Source organism: Guillardia theta (assembly GCF_000315625.1).
Source record: "Guillardia theta CCMP2712 unplaced genomic scaffold GUITHscaffold_20, whole genome shotgun sequence".
Lineage (NCBI taxonomy): Eukaryota > Cryptophyceae > Pyrenomonadales > Geminigeraceae > Guillardia > Guillardia theta.
In genome coordinates this window covers 86,045-107,142 of record NW_005434654.1, presented here as the reverse complement: position 1 = coordinate 107,142, position 21,098 = coordinate 86,045, and the positions used below count along the sequence as shown (strand labels likewise).

The 21,098-nt window shown below is 52.7% G+C and overlaps 9 protein-coding genes across 9 annotated transcripts in view; 5 read left to right on the top strand and 4 right to left on the bottom strand.

Annotated features, from left to right (window-relative positions):
* Positions 1 to 2,869, bottom strand: part of GUITHDRAFT_136392 (hypothetical protein) — a gene marked incomplete at both ends in the record, with an annotated part of 5,236 nt that extends 2,367 nt beyond the window's left edge. Inside the window, 17 exons of the mRNA XM_005835620.1 lie at positions 33 to 50; positions 177 to 206; positions 259 to 309; positions 336 to 402; positions 443 to 513; positions 552 to 629; positions 691 to 738; positions 781 to 846; positions 938 to 1,089; positions 1,135 to 1,192; positions 1,461 to 1,599; positions 1,628 to 1,716; positions 1,966 to 2,042; positions 2,087 to 2,152; positions 2,216 to 2,282; positions 2,585 to 2,668; positions 2,810 to 2,869. Coding sequence (XP_005835677.1) covers positions 33 to 50; positions 177 to 206; positions 259 to 309; positions 336 to 402; positions 443 to 513; positions 552 to 629; positions 691 to 738; positions 781 to 846; positions 938 to 1,089; positions 1,135 to 1,192; positions 1,461 to 1,599; positions 1,628 to 1,716; positions 1,966 to 2,042; positions 2,087 to 2,152; positions 2,216 to 2,282; positions 2,585 to 2,668; positions 2,810 to 2,869 — 1,221 coding nt within the window. The remainder of the gene's footprint in view (positions 1 to 32; positions 51 to 176; positions 207 to 258; positions 310 to 335; positions 403 to 442; positions 514 to 551; positions 630 to 690; positions 739 to 780; positions 847 to 937; positions 1,090 to 1,134; positions 1,193 to 1,460; positions 1,600 to 1,627; positions 1,717 to 1,965; positions 2,043 to 2,086; positions 2,153 to 2,215; positions 2,283 to 2,584; positions 2,669 to 2,809) is intronic.
* A 2,209-nt stretch (positions 2,870 to 5,078) lies between these two features.
* On the top strand, positions 5,079 to 6,847 carry GUITHDRAFT_136391 (hypothetical protein; the record flags this gene model as incomplete). Its single annotated transcript, XM_005835619.1, has 8 exons — positions 5,079 to 5,448; positions 5,512 to 5,612; positions 5,706 to 5,806; positions 5,925 to 6,002; positions 6,053 to 6,362; positions 6,406 to 6,441; positions 6,492 to 6,643; positions 6,727 to 6,847. The coding sequence occupies 8 exons, from the start codon at positions 5,079 to 5,081 to the stop codon at positions 6,845 to 6,847; spliced, it is 1,269 nt and encodes a 422-aa protein (XP_005835676.1).
* Positions 6,848 to 8,295: 1,448 nt separating this feature from the next.
* On the top strand, positions 8,296 to 8,992 carry GUITHDRAFT_151660 (hypothetical protein). Its single transcript, XM_005835618.1, has 3 exons — positions 8,296 to 8,383; positions 8,488 to 8,754; positions 8,808 to 8,992. Exons 1-3 carry the CDS (start codon positions 8,304 to 8,306, stop codon positions 8,890 to 8,892), a joined length of 432 nt encoding a protein of 143 aa, XP_005835675.1. The 5' UTR covers positions 8,296 to 8,303; the 3' UTR covers positions 8,893 to 8,992.
* A 351-nt stretch (positions 8,993 to 9,343) lies between these two features.
* GUITHDRAFT_136389 (hypothetical protein) lies at positions 9,344 to 9,961 on the bottom strand (the record flags this gene model as incomplete). Its single annotated transcript, XM_005835617.1, has 1 exon — positions 9,344 to 9,961. One exon carries the CDS (start codon positions 9,959 to 9,961, stop codon positions 9,344 to 9,346), a length of 618 nt encoding a protein of 205 aa, XP_005835674.1.
* Positions 9,962 to 10,541: 580 nt separating this feature from the next.
* On the top strand, positions 10,542 to 11,651 carry GUITHDRAFT_162281 (hypothetical protein; the record flags this gene model as incomplete). The annotated part of the gene is made up of 4 exons (XM_005835616.1): positions 10,542 to 10,912; positions 10,964 to 11,392; positions 11,438 to 11,545; positions 11,592 to 11,651. Coding segments are annotated over exons 1-4 (768 nt in total), but the record flags the coding sequence as incomplete, so codon positions are not given.
* A 615-nt stretch (positions 11,652 to 12,266) lies between these two features.
* Positions 12,267 to 14,678, bottom strand: SEC10 (the record flags this gene model as incomplete). Its single annotated transcript, XM_005835615.1, has 1 exon — positions 12,267 to 14,678. The coding sequence occupies one exon, from the start codon at positions 14,676 to 14,678 to the stop codon at positions 12,267 to 12,269; it is 2,412 nt and encodes an 803-aa protein (XP_005835672.1).
* A 586-nt stretch (positions 14,679 to 15,264) lies between these two features.
* On the top strand, positions 15,265 to 16,407 carry RPS28e (small subunit ribosomal protein S28e, cytoplasmic). The gene is made up of 3 exons (XM_005835614.1): positions 15,265 to 15,297; positions 16,121 to 16,255; positions 16,302 to 16,407. The coding sequence occupies exons 1-3, from the start codon at positions 15,295 to 15,297 to the stop codon at positions 16,368 to 16,370; spliced, it is 207 nt and encodes a 68-aa protein (XP_005835671.1). The 5' UTR covers positions 15,265 to 15,294; the 3' UTR covers positions 16,371 to 16,407.
* Positions 16,408 to 17,848: 1,441 nt separating this feature from the next.
* Positions 17,849 to 18,466, bottom strand: GUITHDRAFT_53607 (hypothetical protein; the record flags this gene model as incomplete). Its single annotated transcript, XM_005835613.1, has 1 exon — positions 17,849 to 18,466. A coding segment is annotated over one exon (618 nt), but the record flags the coding sequence as incomplete, so codon positions are not given.
* Positions 18,467 to 20,571: 2,105 nt separating this feature from the next.
* Positions 20,572 to 20,976, top strand: GUITHDRAFT_105321 (hypothetical protein; the record flags this gene model as incomplete). The annotated part of the gene is made up of 2 exons (XM_005835612.1): positions 20,572 to 20,772; positions 20,833 to 20,976. 2 exons carry the CDS (start codon positions 20,572 to 20,574, stop codon positions 20,974 to 20,976), a joined length of 345 nt encoding a protein of 114 aa, XP_005835669.1.
* Between the last annotated feature and the right edge of the window lie 122 nt (positions 20,977 to 21,098).

Here is a 21,098-nt window from a genome sequence, read left to right as displayed (position 1 = left end):
TCTCTCTCTCTCGCCACATGCTCAAACATTACCTTCATGCGATCGTTCGCCTGCGATCTTTCCGACTAACGGCCGGAGGGGAAACAAAGGAGGGGAGAAGGTAATGACAAGAAGACGACGATCAGAGGAAAATTAACAGGTGAGACGGTCATGAAGATGCCTGAACAGCTCTTTACCTCCAACTCTTCGATGTACAATCTTGCCTTCTGCTCAATCTCGTGAGAAGGAGAAGAACAATTAAAGTTTCAATCATCTCACAATCAGGTCCGACTTCAAACAGGAGTTCTCCTCCTCCACCATCAACAAGCTCTGCCAACAAGTCTCAATCTGAACACCTTCAAGGGCCAACACCTCTGAATCCTCGAGATGTTGAGATGCACTCTTAGACATACTGCGTGACATCTTTCAGTCGCACATGTCCATCACTTGGGTCAAACTCAACCTCTCTTCTCTTGTAAGTTTCTCCGACAGCATCCACTGCTGCAGCATCTGAATCCCTTCCGCAATGAACATCTGGCGCAAGTCAAGCACGCTGCTGCTGTCTCTCCCACCTCCCTCACTCGTTTCGCTTTGAATGTCTGCATGATCGACACGTCACGAGAGGACCGCTGTTTCTCCATCTCCAGTATCTGCCATGTCGCTCCTCCCATCAGAAATCCGCCGATGCCGCGAGGAAGAGGACGTGACAACCTGACTTCTGATCGCAGCCAGCGAGGATCCGACGATCTTGTGCGCTCCCTGCCAGGCAGTCAAGAGGTATTCTCGCTCATCTCCTCTCACGTGCAGTCTCAAGTTCGTCTCGAGCATGTCGACCATCTCCAAGAGCTTCCTGACTCCCCTCACCATCTGCATCCAGATTTCACTCCCCTCCCTCCTCCTTCCTCCCTCCCCTCCCCTCCTTCCTCTTTCCCTCCTCCCTCTTCCCTCGCCCTTTTACCCCAAAGTGCGCTCTGTGGAGAGTGACGTCGAGCTTCTTGCCTCTCCGGTTAACTTGCGCATGCTCAGTCGAGGCCGCCGGGGAGCGACAGAGAGTACCGCATATCCGACACTTGGAGGCGATGGGAGATGGTTTTCTCAACACTTCCATCACTGCCACAAGTTCACACGTGGTCTCAAGAACAAGTTCGATCCCACCGCTGGTATCTGAAACCTCGATTCCGTCGACTGAGACTATTTCATCCCCAGCTTGCAACTGCATGACAACACCAACACAGTCACTGCGACGACTCTCGTCCAAGTTGTGCAATCTCAATCAGAATCAAAATCAACCCCTCAAGCAGTCTCAATCCGAATCCATAACATGATAGGCCAGTGTCCTCTTCTTCCCCGCCCTCCTCCACATGATCCTTCTCCTCCTCCTTACCCTCCTTCAAATCATCATCATCAACAACAACAACAATGACAACATCAACAGCAGCAGCAGTAGCAACAAACACAACAACCGCCGGCATCAAACTCACCAGCCCACTTGTCTGTGCGGGACCGCCAGGGACCAGGGACTGAATCCGACGGGGGCAAGACCCACCAACTTCTAAACAGATCCCTAATGTAGATCCCAGAGCCTTCGCGCTTGCCCCGCTAGCCCCCCGCATCCTCAGTCTTTGATCACATGGTGCTAGAAGCAAACCTGGAAGAGAGGGACAGATTGGGAGAGGCAGACACGTCCAAGGAGGCAGAGCGAGACGCTGGCAAGAGCTCGCCCTCGAAGTGCCTGGCCTGGAGGGAACAGGAGGAGGAGGAGGAGGAGGAGGAGGAGGAGGAGGAGGAGGAGAAGGAGGAGGAGGAGGAGGAGAAGGAAGAAGAGAAACAGAAGCAGGGGGAGGAGGGATGGGAAGACAGGATCGAGAAGGAGAGGCAGGAACAGCAGAGGGGGGTTAGAGAATGATGAGCAGGAGCAGGAGCAGGAGCAGGAGCAGGAGGAAGGAGATCGGATTAGAACGCCAAGTCTCGCAGTTGACAGAGCACCTCGTCGAGAATATCTACAGGTTTGCCGCTTGGCTCCGTTAACGCACTCATTACCTCAGCCAGCACAAGGAAAGAGTCTGTCAGAGTTTTCAGCCCTCAGACAAGTTCCGTTTCAAGTCACCTTCATAACTTGATACCTCTCTCAATGGAAATTGATACCTTGGACTGAAGTTGTCGACAACAGACGCTGATCGGTCAGGGTCAGAACGGATGACATCACTTCAGACTGCCCTCCTCTCTCCACTCTCACATTCCTCCGCTGATTGGAAGCTGAGAAACGAGTAACCGTTGGGTGGTTCAGACACGTGGGTGATATACTGGAGGGGCCTCAGTCCAGAACGAAACCTTCATCTATGAACTTTCAACCTGTGCATGAGAGAACACCGGCACGCTCGCCATGCGCGGGTAGTTGGTGTGGATAGAATGCTGCTGCTGCTGCTGCTGCTGCTGCTGCTGCTGCTGCAACATCTCAGCGTAGCTGGTTGAACCCATCTGGTCGATTTCACGTCAGCACATGTCTGTACCGATCGCACAAGACAGACGAGATCAGCAGGAGTAAGTGAGAGCAAGAGGAAGTTTGTTCAAGAAGCCAGAGCAGGGGACGGCAACACTGATGTACCTGGGATCTAAAAGAACCCGTCTGGACGTAATATGGAGGTGTAGACGGGGCACTGCTTACAAACGGCATTCCATTGTAGGAGGGCTGCTGCGAATCGTGAACGTGCTCAGAACAAGGAAATATTGGAATGTACAAGAGAGAGACATCTATCTTGAAAGATCTCCCTCTCCTTGAATCCCCTCTGACTCGTCCTCCGTCCACTCCACTAACATCGCACGCTCTCACCGAGTATCTCCTCGTCTCGATTCGCACCTTCTCCCTCCTCCTCCTCCCAACCCTATCCATCTCCTGCTCGATTGTAGCGATCCTGCACACTTGATTCTGCTCCTGCTCCTGCTCCTTTCACCTATCGTCCCTTGTTCGATGCATCTTTCTCCTCCTTGTCTGACCCCAGTCCCCACGTGATATCGGATCAACATCCTTCACGCACATATTACCCCTGCCACCCCCTCCCCCTCCCCCAACCCTCGTCCCATTACCAGCCCTCGGTCCTCCCCCAGACCCCAGCTTCCTCCTCCTCCTCCTCCTCCTCCTCCTCCTCCTCCTCCTCCTCTTCACCATGTTGTGCGGTGACCCCCCGTAAGGCAGCATGGCAGGAAAGATCCTTTTCGAAATAGAAAGAAAGAAAGAAAGAAAGAAAGAAAGAAAGAAAAAAAAAAAACAAGAGTCTGACAGTGAACCGTGAACGGTATCATCATTGCTAGTGGTGAATCCTTTTTTGCCAATTGCCCGGCGGCGGCGACCGTGACAGGCTATAAAAAAGTAACTGAGCAGAGTTTGAATTTATAACTCTGATGTATATAGAGGCCGTTAACTTTTGCGGCCTGAGCCTGTGACTTTGAGTAACTTAGCACGGTAAAGAAGGCAGTAGTGACCGTCGGACGCGCCGGCCCGTGTCCGATCCCTGGCCACTGCCAGTGGCGGCCCGGGCCCGGGGCGCCGGGCACCCGGGCCGGGCCGGTCACTGGAACGGGGTGCCACGGTGCGGACTCCCGCCACGTCCGATGCTGACCGAGTCACCGTGACCATGACCACCGTCACGACGGTCGGACCGTACCGTCTGAGTCGGGGGCGGTCACCCTCGGTCCGTCGGACTATGAGCCGCACTGCGGCAGCCTGCCAGTGAGCCCCCGGTGACACAGTGACCGACGACTTGGTTCAAGCGGCGAAGGTCGCACTGAGCAAAAGCGGTAGCTTGAAAGTTGGGATCAGTTGGGGAGCGTGGATCGTTGGGACGTCGACTGAAAAGCACAGGAAAGGCAAACTCACTAATGATTGGATGGTTCGATGATGTCGTGTTCGAGCATGTACGCGATGGTAGCCTGGAGTTCTGAGAGTCCTTCAAGATGAAGGGGGATGCGGTATCGCCTAAGTGACTCAGTGTATAACTGACCGGGCCCAGGTGAACTTGTAAGTAGTAAGCCTCACTGCCGCGCCGCCGTGTCACTCAGTGCCGCGTGAGCGTCACTGCCGCATGTGGACTCAGTTCGGAAGTTCGCCGCCGGGGACCGTACTCGGGACCGTCCGATCCGACCGGCGCCGGGCGTACGGCGGCGCCTCGGCTTCCCGAGTCTCCTAGGTTATGATTTTTATTTTTCATTTTACGCTTTTTTTTTAAAGCATTTCCCGCCGCCTCCTGCCGCTCACACTGCCTGCACAATGCTGGTGAAAGGCGGCGATGGAGGCAGAAGAAGCAGAGTGGAGGAGATGTCAGGCAGCAAGGAAGCGAGAGACATGTAGCAGCAGTGCAGGGGAAGTGTAGGGAGCAGAGATTGAGGGGAGAGGGGAGTACATACCTTGCCAAGACATCTCTAGTTTGAAAATCTTTGTACGTGTTCGTTGAAACGTGCACGAGCTTTCAGAGAACCAGGCTCCTTGAACTCGTGCACAGATAGATGGTGCGAATGAAAAGCCATGGCAGAGAAAACTGGAGCTCGGATATGTCCGGATATGTGTAAAATCGCAGTGCAGTTCGAAATTTCAGTCAAGAGCATCTCAGATTTTATTCGAACCAGCCCTTTCTGCCTGAATAACATGATCTGATCAATGCTCATCAATGACTAAAGTTCATTTTCATCTTGAAAAACTGGAATACGTGAGAAAAGATTCTAGCTAAAACATTCATTGCATGCCTCGAAATTGAGAGAGAGCACAGTACACTAGATCATCCAAGGGATGTGTTTGAATGGTATGATCTTACTAACCACATGATTGGCAGGCAGCTTGCTCAACCATTTATGCAGCATATTGGATCGAACAGTCCGTATGCCCGCCAATGGAACGGTGCTCCAAGCAACAGTAACGTGATTGGAACGATTAGCCGAGACAGTCTGGCGAACATGCAATCTCCCTCAACCATGACTCCACAAGGTGCTTGCAATGCCGAATGCATTGTTCTGTGACTCACTATATTGCCGCGATAGTTCCGATGTCTTCCCCATCAGTACGGATATCGTACCCCGCTGCTGTTCCTTCGCCCGTCGTATCGTCACAGATGCGAACTCCGACACAGATTTCACGACCACCAGCCAATGCTCCGAGATACTCTCCATCTGTTGGCTTGCAGAAACAGCACCCAGTCAACAATACGCCAGGTGCTCAGAGCTCGTCGAACACACCTCACAACAACAGGTACCTGCAGGGGGTGCAAGGGAGTACGAGCATGCATCGACAGAACTCGGTCGAAAAAGATGAGAGGACTGTGAGGCCCAGCATTGCTGGAGTTGACAGAAAATCGGCAAGGAGACTTCCCCTATCATGGTTGTCCATCGTGCCAGAGTGCAAGATATACAACAAACTGGTATCCATGGAAACTACCTTGGAGCAATCTAGGATCCAAAAGTTACGAGAATGGTCCAACACAAGTAAGACTTCTTTGCGCCGCATTGCCCGGATATGCATTTGCAATACGTATACGAATCAGTCAGGGCAGCCTGGATCTGCCGACGACCCATCAGGCTCGTCGGGGTCGCTCGGTCCTCCGGCATGGAGCCTGTATGTGGTGGGCAAAATCCTCGGAGAAAATCTGGTCAGTTTTCGCTGCGTGACTACTTGGAAAAGGTTTGATTCCTTTGATGTTTCGATCTTTGCTGAATCTTTGATCTCTATTTCGATTCCTCAGATTGAGATAGAACTTCCAGACAATGTTTTCGGCAAAGATTCTAAATATGTTTGGAATGCAAACGACGACACCCAGTCAGGGAACGTTGTCGAGCTAACCCGGTCCGGTTTTGCCTGTGATAGAGAAATTGAAGTTCAAGTCCGAATCTTTCTGAGGTTGTAACAAGTCTGATCTTCTGAACCTAATTGCTTTTTGTAGACGGACAACCAGTCTGTTCAGATTTTCAGACGATTCCTTGACAGATTTTTTTGGAATCCAGACCGGCAGCAAGCAGGAGTTTGTACGGGCATTTTGGAAGTAAGATCTTTCGCTTTCTTCACTCCTCTGTTGTACTGACATTTCATTAGTTATGTTAAATCAAGGAAACTGCATGATCCAGACGACATCACCAAGATCAGATTCGAGGAAGAGCTGAGGACGATCTTTCGACAAGAATCCATCAAGTTCACTGAAATCTCTTCGTTGATCGAACGCTGGCTGGTTCCTGTTGGACATCCTCCTGTCAAGATGTCCCATCGCGTTAGACTGTCGGGCAAGCAGTTGCATTCCACTGCCATGGATGTGTCGGTGCGTGTCGGAGGGTTGTCATCAAAGCTGCTCAATTTCAACGACGAGATCAACGCACTGGATGCTTCTATACAGGAAATCTTCACCAAGGTCTTTCGTACTTTGAGATTCTTGTGTCTGATGAGGGTTTCAGATGGCCCAAGCCAAGCGGAAAAGGGATTTCATGCAGGTTTGGGGAGGTTGGTGTTGTATTTCCGTCAAGAATGACAACTAGTGTAGGCCTTGTCTCAGTCCCCCGTCGAGTTCTTGCAGATGGTGATCAAGGGCCACAAGCAGGATATCGTTGACCTGCGAAACTGTCAAATCTTGCAGCTCCCTGAAGCAGGCATACAAGCTGCTGAGCTGCTGCCGGACGAGAGGCTCTGTGAGATGTGGGATGACAAACTGATTAACGGACTGGAAGCATATTTGGAGAAAATCTCCAAAGCTGAAGCAGAAATGAACAACCACGCAGCTTCAGCAGCTTCACAAGCATTTCAAGTTCGAACAAGTTCCGCTCTGGCATCGACGATAATTTCACACCAACGACCTTTCGAGGAGGCGAGCATGGAGGGAAAGCGGCAGAGAGTGGATAGCCTGCCCATCTCACAGACAACGGCAATGGCCACCACTTCACAGCTGATTCAAGGCAAGTTAATTGATCAAGAACCAACTGCTCTTATGCACACCAACTCGTCATCAATATCCTCTCATGCACTTCCAACCGCCGCCATGCAGGATCAGAATGTGTTGCTTGCGCATCGAGCTTCACAACAAACTCAGACCGCCCTCCAAAACGACTCAACCCCGTCAGCTCAATATAGGTACTTGATGAAGCAGCAGCAACAGCCACCTCAGCAGCAACAGTCAATTCAGCAGTTACCAGCGCACCTTGAACAGCAGCAGCAGCAGCAGCAGCAGCAGCAGCAGCACCATCAGCAGCAGCAGCAGCACCATCAGCAGCAGCAGCAGCACCATCAGCAGCAGCAACTCCAGCAGCAGCAGCAGCAGCAGCAGCAGCAGCAACTTCAGCAGCAGCAACTTCAGCAGCAGCAGCAGCAGCATCAGCAGCAACTCCAGCAGCAGCAACTCCAGCAGCAGCAGCAGCAGCAGCAGCAGCAGCAGCAGCTTCAACGACAGCAGATGTTGTTACAACTTCAGCAGCAGCAGCAGCAGCAGCAGCACCATCAGCAGCAGCAGCAGCAGCAGCAGCACCATCAGCAGGTAGTCAACATCCAGCAACAGCTCGCTGGTCTACCGGAAGGATCTCACGTTCAGCCTCTCCTGGGGACATCAAATCTGATGCAACCGTCTCCGTCGCTCAGACTCCCTTCTCTCTCAGTCCAGCAGTACCTAGTCAACTCAGCCTTCGCTCAACCTACCAGCTCTGCCGTCGGAATCTCTCCTCCTCCCTCAAGACCGTTCCCGGTTCAGACTGACGTGCTCAACATCTTCCCTCCTCCAGGGCAGTGAGAATACTCGAGCAAGCTAACGCTGGTTGTTGTCTAGTATGATTAGGAAAGCATCCTGTGACACTTCCATCAGCTCTCCCTTGTCCTCGTCCGCATGCAGCCGATGGCAGTCAGAAGACTCGACTTACTTGGCTGCTCCGGGGCTACAACCAGCGTGAACTCCAACTGAGCTCTAGAACGCGAAGGGACGAGCTTGATCGACTCACGAGCTTCGACGAGTGTGATTAGTCGAGGGTGAGAGGCTGTTCGAGTTAAGACGTAGACGGGGAGGGACAGACTGAAACCGCAGAGGAGAGGGCAGGGGCAGGGGCAGGGGCAGGAGTGAGGGCGAGCGGAGGAGGTGGGAGAAGCTTGAGCTTGGAGGCGCAGACGGCCAAGTTCAAGTCACTACGATGGTTTAGAGGAACAGATGACGTCAGTGTATCCATGTAGAACGACTAGACAACATACGTTTACTCAATTTTATTGCTGGTACTCTGGGGGGGCCATACATATACCCCCACCTACCCTCTTACCACACAAAATGGGCTAAGTTGACGGGTGGCCCTGTCCGTTCCCCTCGTGCGAAGAACAGCGAACAATGGGTGGCGGCAATGCGCAGAAGACGGCGATCTCGCGTGAGCGTAACCAAGCGAAGCTACGAGCAGCGCAAGGAGGAGCGTAAGTTTGAGCTTGCATGCTCCTGCTGCACCTTCCCTCTTCTTCCCCATCTCCTTGACCTGTCTGGGAGTGCCTCCATGCCATGTTGCTTACTGTTTGTCCAGCTCGCAGCTCGGGAACAATGCTAAGGCCATGTCGATCAAATGCAAGATCTGCAAGCAGGCGTTCATGTGCACTCAGAATGAGCAGGATCTGATGAACCACGTGGAGGGGAAGCACAAGGGCAAGACTTACGAGGATTGCTTCGACCCCATCTACGTCGCCGTCCCCACTACAGCAACCGTCTACAAAGGAAGGAAAGTCGCGTATGAGCAGCTGGGAACAGATGCGAAGAAAGGATATCCGAAAGACAGTGGGGCTGCTGAGTTTGAGTGAGTGAAAAGCTTCTGTGCATTCTCAAGTCATTGCTGACGGTAACGTTCAGGACGAAAGAGGCTGCCTACGAGCACATCATGGCTTCGGTATCCTACATCACCGATGCTGATAGCATCACCTACATTGAGTCATGACAGCGCTAGCAAACTTTGATCTCTGTACTTGTATCTCTTGCCGCATGTCGTTTGTTTCATTCTTGTATCTCGCTGCCGGCATAAAGTTTTTCCCTACTTGATTTCCAATTTCGCTTGAATGCGAAGCGGCTTTATCAAGAGTTGTCCTTGCCGCTGAGCCCAGTTCTTTGTTTTGAGATTTGCAGTATGAATGCATGAGTGCTGCGAGTGAAGAGGCGAGAAGAAGGAATGAGAAACGGACTGTGTCTTGTCGATTACATCACATATTTTGGATTACATCAAAAGTGTTCAGATCCTACTTTGTAATCATATTGGCCTGAGAGGATCATACAAGATACATAACAATCTATGAACTTGTTTGAGAGACATGTCTGTGACTGATAACATCAAAATCTTACAACCTTGGTAAGTCAGAGCGAACTGTAGTTGTCGAGGAAGGCCTATCGAGGGCTCAAGCATTACACTTGGAGCACCATGGAACGAGGTATCGATGACCGCAGTCAATGTGAGTTGTCTTTCCCTCACTCAGGTCTTCAAGGGCTTGCAGCAGCTGCTTGCATCGACTCTCCAACTTCTCCACTTGGTCTTCGAGCGTCGCTTGCATCCTTGCCGACTGCTCTCGCTCCTTGGCCACAGCAATCCTCTCCTGCTCCATGGTCAGGCGAAGTTGCCTCAGCTTGTCGAGGGTCTGCTTAGGGATCGTCTCTTCAAACGATCCCCCATGCGCTGCCCCGTCATCCTTCGGCATCCTCTCACGCCCAGAAGACAAGCCCACCAGCTTGGCTGTGGGCTGCCGGGTGAGAGTGACGGAGACGCTCTCAGAGCTCCCGGGCCTGAGGATGGTGAGCGAGACTTGAGTCCCCACGCTCCCTCTGATCAACGGGGCAACCTTGTCCAGCGACATTCCTCGCACGTCCGACCCGTCGACTGCAATGAGCACATCCCCGACTGCCATTCCTCCCTGCATCTGGGCAGGCCCCCCAGGAACAAGCTTGGTGACCTGAAGATTACCAGTAGCAGACGGCTCGAGGACAACTCCTATGCCAACAATCTGCTCTTGGACTGACATGGTGAGGCCACCTGCTATGTTTCAAAACCTCCTGTTCAGATCAGACCAGGGCTTGGAGCGCAGCTGTCGAAAAGTTCTTGACCACACACGTTGCGCTAAGTTTGGCGGTGAAGGAAGAGAGTAAGAGGATGCGCTTCAGGAACAATGCGATGAGATCTAGAGAGGAGGAATAAATTATTCGCCAGCACAAGAGAAATTGAAGATCAATGGCGAGCGAGGACAGGAGAAGAAGAGGAGAGCAGAGCAAAAAGGAAGATTTGAAAAATATGAATGAGGAAGACGATGATAAGGAGGAAGAGAGGAGAAGCAGGAGCAGGAGCAGGAGCAGGAGGAGCAGGAGCAGGAGCAGGAGCAGGAGCAGGAGCAGGAGCAGGAGCAGGAGCAGGAGCAGGAGCAGGAGCAGGAGCAGGAGCAGGAGCAGGAGCAGGAGCAGGAGCAGGAGTACCATGGTCAGCGGACGACGTGAGCGGGAGTTCACAATACCCTCATCCCCGCTCGTGCAAGTCTTCATCCCCCTCATCTCCATCGTTGCCCCTCATCCCCCAACTGATTAATTGAATTAGTCAACCGCTCTATTTCCAGCGCCAATGCATACGTCGGCGCAACGGTGAAAGGAGGGACAGGGAGCAGAAGCGAGCAAGGAAAGAGAATAACGAGAGAAGAGGAGCTTAATTCGATTGTAAACTTCCCAAGCCTATCTTCACTTCAGCAGAAGAGCCTCTGCGAGGTCTTGTTCGGTATCGGAAGCCACTTGAGCTGTACACCTGAATTGCTTCAACCATGGCCTTAAAGGCCATGCACGGAGCTCTTATCATAATTGCGATCATGTATTGTTGTGTTGGTTCTATTAATGCAGACTTGACGGCGAGACTTGTGGATGACTCTGATAACATGGCGAACATTGTTGGGGCAAGGGAGACTCAAGAGTTGGTCGATTACAAACTCCGTCAGGTTTGTTCTTTACAACCCCTTTCTAAAGTCTCTAAGCTGTTTGATGAACAGGTTCAGGCCAAGCGAAATGAGATAGCAGAAAAGAATGAGAAAGCTAAGAAAGTTGAAGAAGAAACATACAAGGAGTATGCCAAAGCCGCCCAGAAGGCAGCAGAAGCAGCCAATTTAAAGAGACATCTCAAGGAGAAGTTTGAAATAGACTCTCAGATTGTCTCAGAAAAGAAAGCTGTAGCAGACAAGGCGGAAAAGATCGCAAAAGCAATGGAAGCTTTGGCTGCCAAGGCCACAGGGGAATTCAACGAGGCGAAAAAGACTAAAATGACAGTGGGAGAAAAGTATAAGACCTCATTAGAGCTAGTGAAAACTACTTCAAGCGCCAAGAAATCTGCGGAAGAGGCGAGATTCTCGTCTGAGGAAGCTGCTCAAAAGACAGCAAAGGAGCTTTCTAGGGCTGACCAGGAAGTGAGAACCCTTCTCCAGGTGCGGTTGCTCTTCTCGTGTTGAGCGAACTAATTGGGGAAGCAGAAACACACAAAGCTGGAGGAGATCGCTCTGTCGGAGGATAAGAAGCAAACGACTCGCCTTGCCGATGCATTCAAGCAGGATGCTGCTCGCCAGAAGGCGTTCCGACAGGTCTGAGGGAGATTTCAGGACTTGAGGATGCTGAGTTTGGTGGCAGGCCCTGGCAAAAGCGAGACTTGCGGAGAAGGCGCAAAGAAAGCAAGCTGAGCTGGAGAGGAAGGCAAGAGAAGAGCAGATGCGCGAGTACCTCGAGCGGCAGGGACATGCGTTGGCGAGCAAGCGAGATCGCAAGATTCAATCTCTGACGGTGAGCACGAAGACAAGGTTGAAGTTGCTCATACTCCTGGCAGTCCTTCATGAAGTCCTTGCTACGCGCAAATCCCGAGCTGGAGAAATTCAGACCGCGTGACTTCCCGTCCGATGACAACGCGCGGGCAGAATATGGAAAGGGTGAAGCTCCAAGGGGATGGGCTGAGAGTGGGACGGAGGTGAAGAGAGCCAGGTGTGTTTTCATCTCAGTGTGATAGCAGCATTGACCTGCAAGCTACAGGAGAGAAGAGGGGAAAAGTTGGAGAGGAGGTGTCCGAGAGCAAGCAGCCGATGCGGTTTGTGACGAGGATGTTGGTTTGTCTCGTTGTGACAGGCTCTGACAGGGCAATCTGCAAGAGCTCAGCGACGTTGATGACAGTTATGATGACGGTTATGACTTCACAGTACCGTCTTCTCCCTTTGCTCGAGTCTAGACTACAATTCTAATATGTGTGATGTATCCGGGGGTTGAACTTGTACTGTTTTACGATGCGAGGAGTGCAATGCTATCAATGTACATGTCTCATTTGAGATCCGGCCGAAAGGCTCGTAGCTTCTGGATCACCTTCGGACGAAGAGAAGACCAGTCAGATCTCATGATGATCATGTCAATGATACGATCTCTGTCTTCCTCCCTCCATGCGTTCTCCTTCACCATCAGCTCCACGTTGTGCAAGGACAGTACGAGCACGTTGGCAGCCTCACGGAGCTCCTCGATCTCCTTTGCGTGCCCGTGAGCGAAGAGATCTCCCACGATCTGCTGATACTGCTTGAGGTCTTGGAGGAGGCGGAGACCTCCCTCCTGCGAATAGGTGAAGCGGCAGATGTGGCGCGAGAAGGTTTGATGGAGGCGATCTGCGATGGAGGAGAAGAGTTTCAGCGTGTTGACATCGAGGGACCTCTCAGCTGAGCTGACAAACTTCTTGTATTTGTCGAAGGACGTCTTCTTGCCGTGCAGAGGGGTTGGCCCGTTGTACAGCCACGCGTCTCTCGCTACCCGTAGGGTTTTGACGCACGTCACGCATGTATCGGTAGGGAGATGCCCAAGCTCTTCCCCCGAGCTCTTGACGTGCAGGAAGTCGGTCTTCGGTTGTTTCTGCAACGTTGACTCGAAGAAGCTGAGAAGGCTCTTGGCGTATGTAGTCGCGAGATGAGACGTCGCGCTCTCAGTCCACGTCATCGCCTTGGAGAGTACGTCTGTGATGGCTGCATGGGCTCGGACGTCGGACGAGGAGTAGGGGACTACCTCAGCTGCCGAGAAGTCTTGGAGCTTCTTCGAGGAGTAGACGACAAAGTAGCACACGATCGCAACCGACGGCTCCTTGTTGGCCGCCAGCTCCTGCTTGATCATGGATGACGCGTACCGCACAGCCGAGAAGAGAAACTCATTCATCTTGTCCACCAGAGCGGTTATCAGCGCCTGGAGAGCCTGCGGTCTGCGCTCGTCCTCCAGAACCCTCAGACATCGCTTGACAGCTTGACCCACTCTTGATAGCGCATCGTCGATCATGGCAGTATGCACGAGCATGGATCGTTTCTGTTCGATGCCATCGGGCATGTCCGACCTGAGCGCCACGTCCGACAGCGCCATGGCTTCTGGCTCTTGTGTGGAAGGGGGAGTTTCCCTCTTTCCTTGCTGCATGGAAGATTCGTCGTTGAGGAATATCCCGACATGCTCGTCCGTCCACTGAGGAAAGTAACGCTGCAGGTCAACCTGGAGCGCCTCCAGCTGCCGCGCAAGGAAAGCATCGCGATACTGAAGTAGTGAGTCTTCTATGAGGTTTCTGACCTCGTCCAAGGCTTGCTGGCTCATGACTTCCCCAGTCTCGTGCTTGTCTGTTCCTAGGCTGTGATGAAGACGCTGGCATGAGCAGACGACGTTCTCTAACAACTCTAGCCAATCATGCAGCCCAAACTGCTCCATCGTGTTGTCCAGCAATCCCTCTATGGCCGGTTGTAACCGTTCAAGGCACATTCGTTGTACCAGAGCAATCATCACCCTCTCAGTGTTGGGGAAGATCTGCGGGATCACTGTGACCTCATGGTCAGCAAAGTCGACCAACTCATCCACGATTCGATCCAAGATCGATGAAGCTGACTTCAAAGAATCCAACTGGTCTATCTCTGCCCTGTCTTGGAGGATGTAGGTTGGGTCGATGAAGAACTTTCGCGTCGCTATGTAATGTTGCACGATTGTCTGTCCACCATTGAACCATGTCAGAGCTTCTGCACTGTGTTTCATCTCGTGCAGGGCTGAAGGATTTCTGGACCCTTCGAAGACCTCGTTCGCGTCATCAAAGCACTGCAACGTGAAGTGCTCGAATCTTTTCTTCGCCTCCTCAAGCTTTACTTTAGCCCTCTCGTGCCCTTCACTCGTGCTGCTCTTCACAGCTGCTTCCACCTTGCGTATCATCAAAGCAGAGTGCATCAGGTCCTGCTTTCCCTGCCTGGGAACCAGCATCTGCAGCACTTCATCGTCCTCCTCCTCCCCGCAGAGTTTGTCGTATATCTTGATCGCCTTGGATGCTTCTTGGGCTCTTCGTCTTTGTCTGTTCACCTGGTCCAGTCTCCTCCCAACATTCACTGCCTTGCTGCCAACCGTGGAGATCTCCGACTCAAGATTCTGCACCCTCTCCAGAACCAGTTGCGACTCGACCTTCAACGACCTTACCCTGTTCGTGTGAGTCCAATACAGCGAGTCAGCATTCTTGGACGCTTCTTGCAGCCGCAGCCGAGCATCTTGTCTCAGACTATCCACATGCTGGCAGCATTTGCCGACCTTGATGAGCAAGTCCTCGGCATCCAGCAGCGAGGCGTCGCCTATCAAGGAACCGACCAGGTTGTCGTCGTTGTCATCTTGAGCTCCCAGATACTGGACCACGAACCTGTCGACCTCAAAGCTTTCATCGACAAAGTCATCGATCGTTGGATCCATCTTCCGATCCTTCAGCTCAGCATGAAACACGGGCGGCTTGAGATGATCATGTTCCTGATGTCAAATTCGATCAAATCCTACGGATCGCATGAACCAAAACAAAGATAGCAAGGCATCGTGTTCCATCATTATCATGTCGACATAAATATCACATCTCTGGTTTCATAACATCCACTACATGCCACAGCACACCCACGAAGATGCATCTTAACACAAGACTCTCCATGAAACATCTCTGCTTTCTCGTGCAATGAGAAAGTCATTAACATTCTTAGACGCTACTTGCATGGATATGAGTTCATGTCAACCTCTCAAACATCCAACGATGCTCTTACATACCCGCAAATCGCTCTCAGCAGACTCCCGCCATGGCTACCGCATTTTCACTTCAACCACCCTCCTCAGATCCCGTGCAAGTACCCCCATATTTTCCGTCTATTCTACCCCTCCTCGTAGTAGTCTCCAGACTGGAACAGGAGGCAAGGCATAGAATTAACGGATCTTCAACGATTTCCAACGGTTGTTGTAACGAATTTTACTAACACGACAACGGCGACGTAACGGACTGGTAAAAAAAGAGAAGCCGCACGCGCCCCCCCGGAGAGCGCTCGTGGAAATGGTGAGCAGCAGCATAAGAGGGCATGGGGGAGGCGGAGGAGAGGCCGAAGTTTCTATGCATCATGATGTGATTCTGATCAATGATTGTTTGTACCATGCTTTCATTACGGTCTTGTTCGTTCTTTCTCTGTCCTTCTTCAAGTGTGATGCAGTAGTGTGCATGGCAGCTACTATTGACGGTTGCCTTGAGCTTCGCACAGTGTTTGCATGAATGCATTCCTTATCGTTTCTGATCATTATGAAAACTCTTGAACAATGCTCTAGTTCATGTTATGTACCATCGAATGAAGAAGTGATATAGAGATGATGATCAGCTATGTGTGGCTTGGTGGGCAATAAGATAATTCTGAGATGTCTCTCGTGTGATGTTGAAGGAATGCGAATCGATAGGCATCGTTTTCAAGCTTTATGTGTTTGAAAGCCTTTCGTTAGAAGAAACCCCTTGGTTGTGCGTTTACTGCCTCTGACATTCCTTCGTGCTTTGTGAAATCGCCCCATGGGCTGAGTGTTGATCGAGATGTTGTGCTGAATTTGAGAGGCACTCTGGTTGTGATACGTGTTACATTCTGCAATATGATGTCAGCGTCATCTTTATGTTTCAATTCACGTTTGAACACGAACAACGTCATTGATCTTGCGAGGAACCTCATAGCCATTTGATTGATCGCAAGACTGTTGTTGGCTCTATCAAATTGATATCTCAAACATAAGTGCTGCAGTTGAAAGTTTGTGCATGACGATTGGCATGATGTCATTGAATGTTCGATGGCTCTCGTAGCGTCGGCCAGTGCTGCCTCATATCTTGGCGCTGATGATGTTGACAGGATAAACTTGATTCCCGTCCGAAACTGGCTAGGGTTAAGAACGTGTTGGGGCGCACTGGTTCGCGAGGTACAGTAACCCAGGTCCGCGTTGAGTTCTTGGACGATGTAAATCGTTCAATTATTCGCAACGTTAAGGTCCGTGCCGCTCTCTTGCCCTTGACCCTCCCTCACAGCATCGCAGGGGCCAGTGCGTGAAGGAGACATCCTTGTATTGCTTGAGTCCGAGCGTGAGGCACGTCGTCTTCGGTAAACGGTTTGGGATTTTGCAATAAAAGTCACGAAAGGGAGTCAAGTGAATCTACAAATATTGCTCTCAGTTGTCACCCGATCATAGTCAACCTTGTCAAAGTAACATGCCATGTACCGCAAACATCAGAGAAGCGCTGAGAGATGAGCTGTCATTAGAGGAGCAACATGGTACACCTTGAAACAAATTCCATGATATCCTAATTCTTCTATACATGCACATCAAAAATCCCGCCTCCCACGGAACTTGTTCGCATGGAGGAATCCGTGGGTCGATTCTCGTGCGATCTTCGCTCTCATGCTGAGCACTACCACGGTCGGGGTCTCAAGTTCTAATAGTCCGACCGACATGGGTCAGGCTCTGCTATGCGAGCATTGACAGTGAGCTCAGATCGGGGGTGTCCCGGCGGATTGTTATGGCTACTCAAATGAAGTCACTGAGTTTATTCTTAGTTACAGGTTCGATCTACTAGTCTACTAGCGTTAGAGTCTTCACAGCCTTGAAGGAAGTTTCAGATATGCGAGCTGTGTTCCATCGTGGCTGAGGAGAGCAGAGACAAGCACCATGACTGTCAGTCCAGGTTGTTCTATCAAGTGAAATTCCCACTACTCGACGATGCTTTCCGCGGGCCCACAGCCTGGCCGGTTGCATGAAGGCATTAATTCAGGAGAGGAGGGCACAGAAATGCCGAGCAGCTTAGCACGAGTCTCCGGCATCGTCGACTGCGCAAGAGCTCCTACCTGCAGCTCCGCACTCGCCAAGGACAAGTCCAGAGTTACTTGAGGGCTATCAAGAACATCCAGGAGCTCCGTGTCCTGCCTCTCCTGGATGGCCAGCACGGCGTTGTTGCCGTAGAAGTCGACGATGTTTGCGTCTGCTCCGAAGGACAGGAGCAGCTGTAGCATGTCCGCTCTCTTGGTGTCGCGTGAGTTTGCACAGATGTGCACGAGCGACTCGCCGTCCTTGTTCTTCGACTTGATCGCCGTCGGGATATCCTTAGCGTACCACATGAGCCTGCTGAGGTGAGTGAGGTCACACTTGGAGACAGCCTTGACAAGCTCCTCCTCTAGCCACTCCCCCTCCAGCCCTCCTCCTTGCTCTATCAACAGCTCTGCGATCTCGTCATGCTCGTACTGCACGGCATAGTCCATCGGAGTCAGGTGCTGGTTGTCTTGCAGGCTGATCAGACTCGCTCCGTCCTCAACCGACTTGATGAGATACTCGGCAATCTCCGTCTTCCCGTGCATGGCGGCGACATGCAGCAACGACCGTCGCATGTTGTCGCGGATCTTGGAGAGGGAAAGCGACATTTTCCTCAACCTCTTCAGATTGCCTCTCTTCACAGCAAGCCTCGCCTCCCTCTCCTTCTTCTGCAGCAGAGCAAGAGACTCCATATCCACCCAGTCGCTGATGGTCCAGTCCGTAACCGACGCCGCGTACTCCTCGTAAAGGTCCTCCGTCCCCGATGGCGTGTACTTGACGAAGGTTCCTGGCCAGAAGAAGTTGCTCTCATGAGCGCCATGTACCTGTATCCCCGAGATGATGATGTACTCGCATGCCTCTCGGTCCACCGACTGCTGGGCCGTTCGTTGCACATCGGCCAGGATGCACTCATGTGCCGCATACGTCAGCTCCACCAGCGTCGGCACCTGCCCATACCGCAAGTAGCCCACGAGCTCCTGCTTCAGCAGAGACATCTCAAGGTCGGTAGGATCGAGCTGTACGTTGAGCTTTCCTGACTGAATCTCTCTCAGGGCGGCAAGCAGCGCTCCGCATGCTGCAGATGCGTGTTCCCGCCCAGGACGGTAGACCATGCCAGGCTCCCCCTCCCCCAAAGCTACATGGGACGCTACCCAGATGACGTAGCGTTCCTTCCCGTCTATGATCGGGGCGTGTGCCATGGCAGACTTGAAGCCAGTCCGTCCGCAGTACACCATGCCTGCCAGAGAGGCGATGTTGAAGCTCGGCTTCTCCCAGCTGGAATCGATGGCCTCAGTGAAGGGTCTACAGAGCTCATCTCGGCAGTGACTGACGAGGTTGATGGAGGTCTTGGAGGTGAAGCCATGTTTGTTGAGCACCTTGTTGGCATGATCAATGAAGACATTCTCTGGCACAGCTCTGCAGACGGAGAAAGTGTGTCAGAGACATCGGAAATCGTTCGCAAGCATGTAGGCTGAAAAGAGAGCATGGAGGTTACCTGGGGAAGTTCTCTTCGAGGATTTCAAGATATTTGTTGAAGCTGCTGGCTATCGCAGCTTGCTCAGTCGACATGGTAAGGATAGAGCAAGAGCCTTGTATGCGAGCAGAAGCTGGTGAGGTGGGGCACAGGGATAGGTATAGAAAGGGTTCAACAACGAGCTTGTGGACAAGGATACGCAGAGGTAGGTCGGAGCAGGAGAGCGCTGGTTGCTTTATGAAGGGAGGGAGTGGGGGAGGAGGGAGTGGAGGGAACGAGGAGATGTACTGTCGGGGGAGAGAAGCCCTATCGGGGGAGAGAAGTCGCCCACCCCTACCCCTCAAAGACCATATATCTACCCCTCCAGCCATAGACTAGGGTGGGCCATTCCCCATCTGCCTGTGACGGTGGGGGACAGTGTGAACGCCGGGAACCGGGCAGACTAGTACGTTTTTAACTTAACTTTGAGTAAAGCTTAGTACAGGCTGCCACAAACAAGTTTGTCGGAGTACAGTACTGCAGTGATTGGTACGGCGCCCGCCGGCAGGGGGCCGGGCCCGGCGGTCCGTCCGATCTCACAGCCTGCCAGTTCAACGGTTCGAGTCACGTTGAAGTCACTTCGGGCCGCGCAGGGCCGGGCGGGCCAGAGACCGTCGGACGGAGTCACCCGGTAGCCTCTGATCATGATTGATGGCCCGAGTCTCGATGGCAGCGGCTGAGCCTCGCCGATGAATCGTATGCCAGCCGTGCCAGTCAGATAGCCCCGAGTTAACTTGAAAAACTGAACTCTCCTGTAAACCAAGCCACATCCTAGCATTCAGTCTATCTCTCATATGCTCCTCAATTCTGGTTTTGTGTGCCGCGTGATTCAATTCGGTCTTGAGCAAAACGTCACTTGTTACAACTAAGGCCGTCGATGTGATATCTGCGTGACTTTGGACTAGTACAAGCCTGAAGTCTAACAAACTTGTATTCCGTCAGGCGGAGCCTCAGCCGGGTCGAGTCGCGGCCGGGCCACTGCCACCGGCCGGGCGGCCGGGGGCGGCCGTCGGCCCCCGGTGGCCCACTGACCCGGGCCCGGCGGGCGGCGGGCCCCGGGCCGCGCGCCGGGGCCGGGCCCTCAGTGGCCTCAGGCTGACACTCAGGGGTGACGGTGCACTAGCCACAAGGCTTTGCCAAAGTAGTACCCCTCCAGACTCCTCGGGGGTCTGGCCAACTCGAGTCGTAACGGTCATTTCACCACGACTGGGAAGTTCAAATCGATTTGAATCTAGTCCGAGGGTAACAGGACCCCGTCCTACCTACGGCAATCATCGCCGGAACCTCAGGTTTGATCCGAATCAATTCGGACGAGGGGGGGTGCTGGTACGGATCTAGAAAAAATACGTTGGGGCAGCTGCGGAGGCTCTAGGGAGGGGGTACGCGGCAGGGCACAGTGCTCTGTCGGGTACCGGTAGTCACTGACTCGAGTAGGTACCCACCCACGGCGGTGAACAGCTTCTATCGAACGATCGGCAGCCTTGGGAGGTGGGAGGGGTGGGGGTGGGTGATCGAACCTGATCCGATCGCCGCCGATGATGACCGACCTCCATTGGTGAGGCTGAGGGGGGTGGGTGGGTCGATAGGTGAGTTATGTAACTGTCCGGTGATTTGGAGGGGTGGGTACTTCTCGTGAGTATCCGGTACCCTCCTTACACCTTTAAATGGGTAATAAGGAGGTGGGGTGGTGACCCTCGGTTGACGCTGCAAGGGATCACTGATGCAAGATGAGTACCCCACCCCGAAATTTCCTCCCAAATCTGTGGGGATAGAGGGGTGAAGGATCCTGGAAGAACCCCACGGCGGAGGGTACAGGCTGCTCGTGTAGTTTTGAGGGGTGCTGCTACCACCCTGAGGAACTCGGTAGGTAAGAAGAGGGGGTGATTCTGAGGTAAAAAGAGGGTAGTCAACGTCTTTAGATCCAGGGGGTAGGGTCAGGGGGTGGACGGGATATATAACGCCCCACGCGGAAGACGACGGGAAGTCGCCATGCCCTCTCCTGCCGTTCAGTCCATGCCCTCCACCACCGGCCTCCCCGGCGCCCAGCAGTTCGGAACTATCAGCATGATGAACCCGTCTGCCACCGGCTCCTACTACGGCCAGGGTCTTCCCGTTGGAACCACCCAGGCTACCCAGCCCGTGTACCCCTGGCAGCACCTCCCCCTTGACCAGCCCATTGGTCGCCTCAGCGTAAGTTTTCTCATGCTTTCTGCATCTTGACGCTCTTGTTGACGTCTTGTTCTATCACAGCAACCCGTCCCTGCTGAGCAGAGCCGTGACGGAATGGAGCTCACCTCCTGGATGTGCGAACAGCTCAAGGTCCCCGTCGGCACCCGCTGGGGTGGTTCTCCCGTCCAGGTTGTTGCCGTCTCCAAGAGCGAGTCCGAGTGCTAAATCAGACGCATGGAAATTGTACAATTAAGCTCACGAAATCAATAAAACATTATTTCTGATGTGCTTCGGTGTCGGTCAGTGACGGTCATTGGGTACAACACACAACACGACGATGCTCTGAT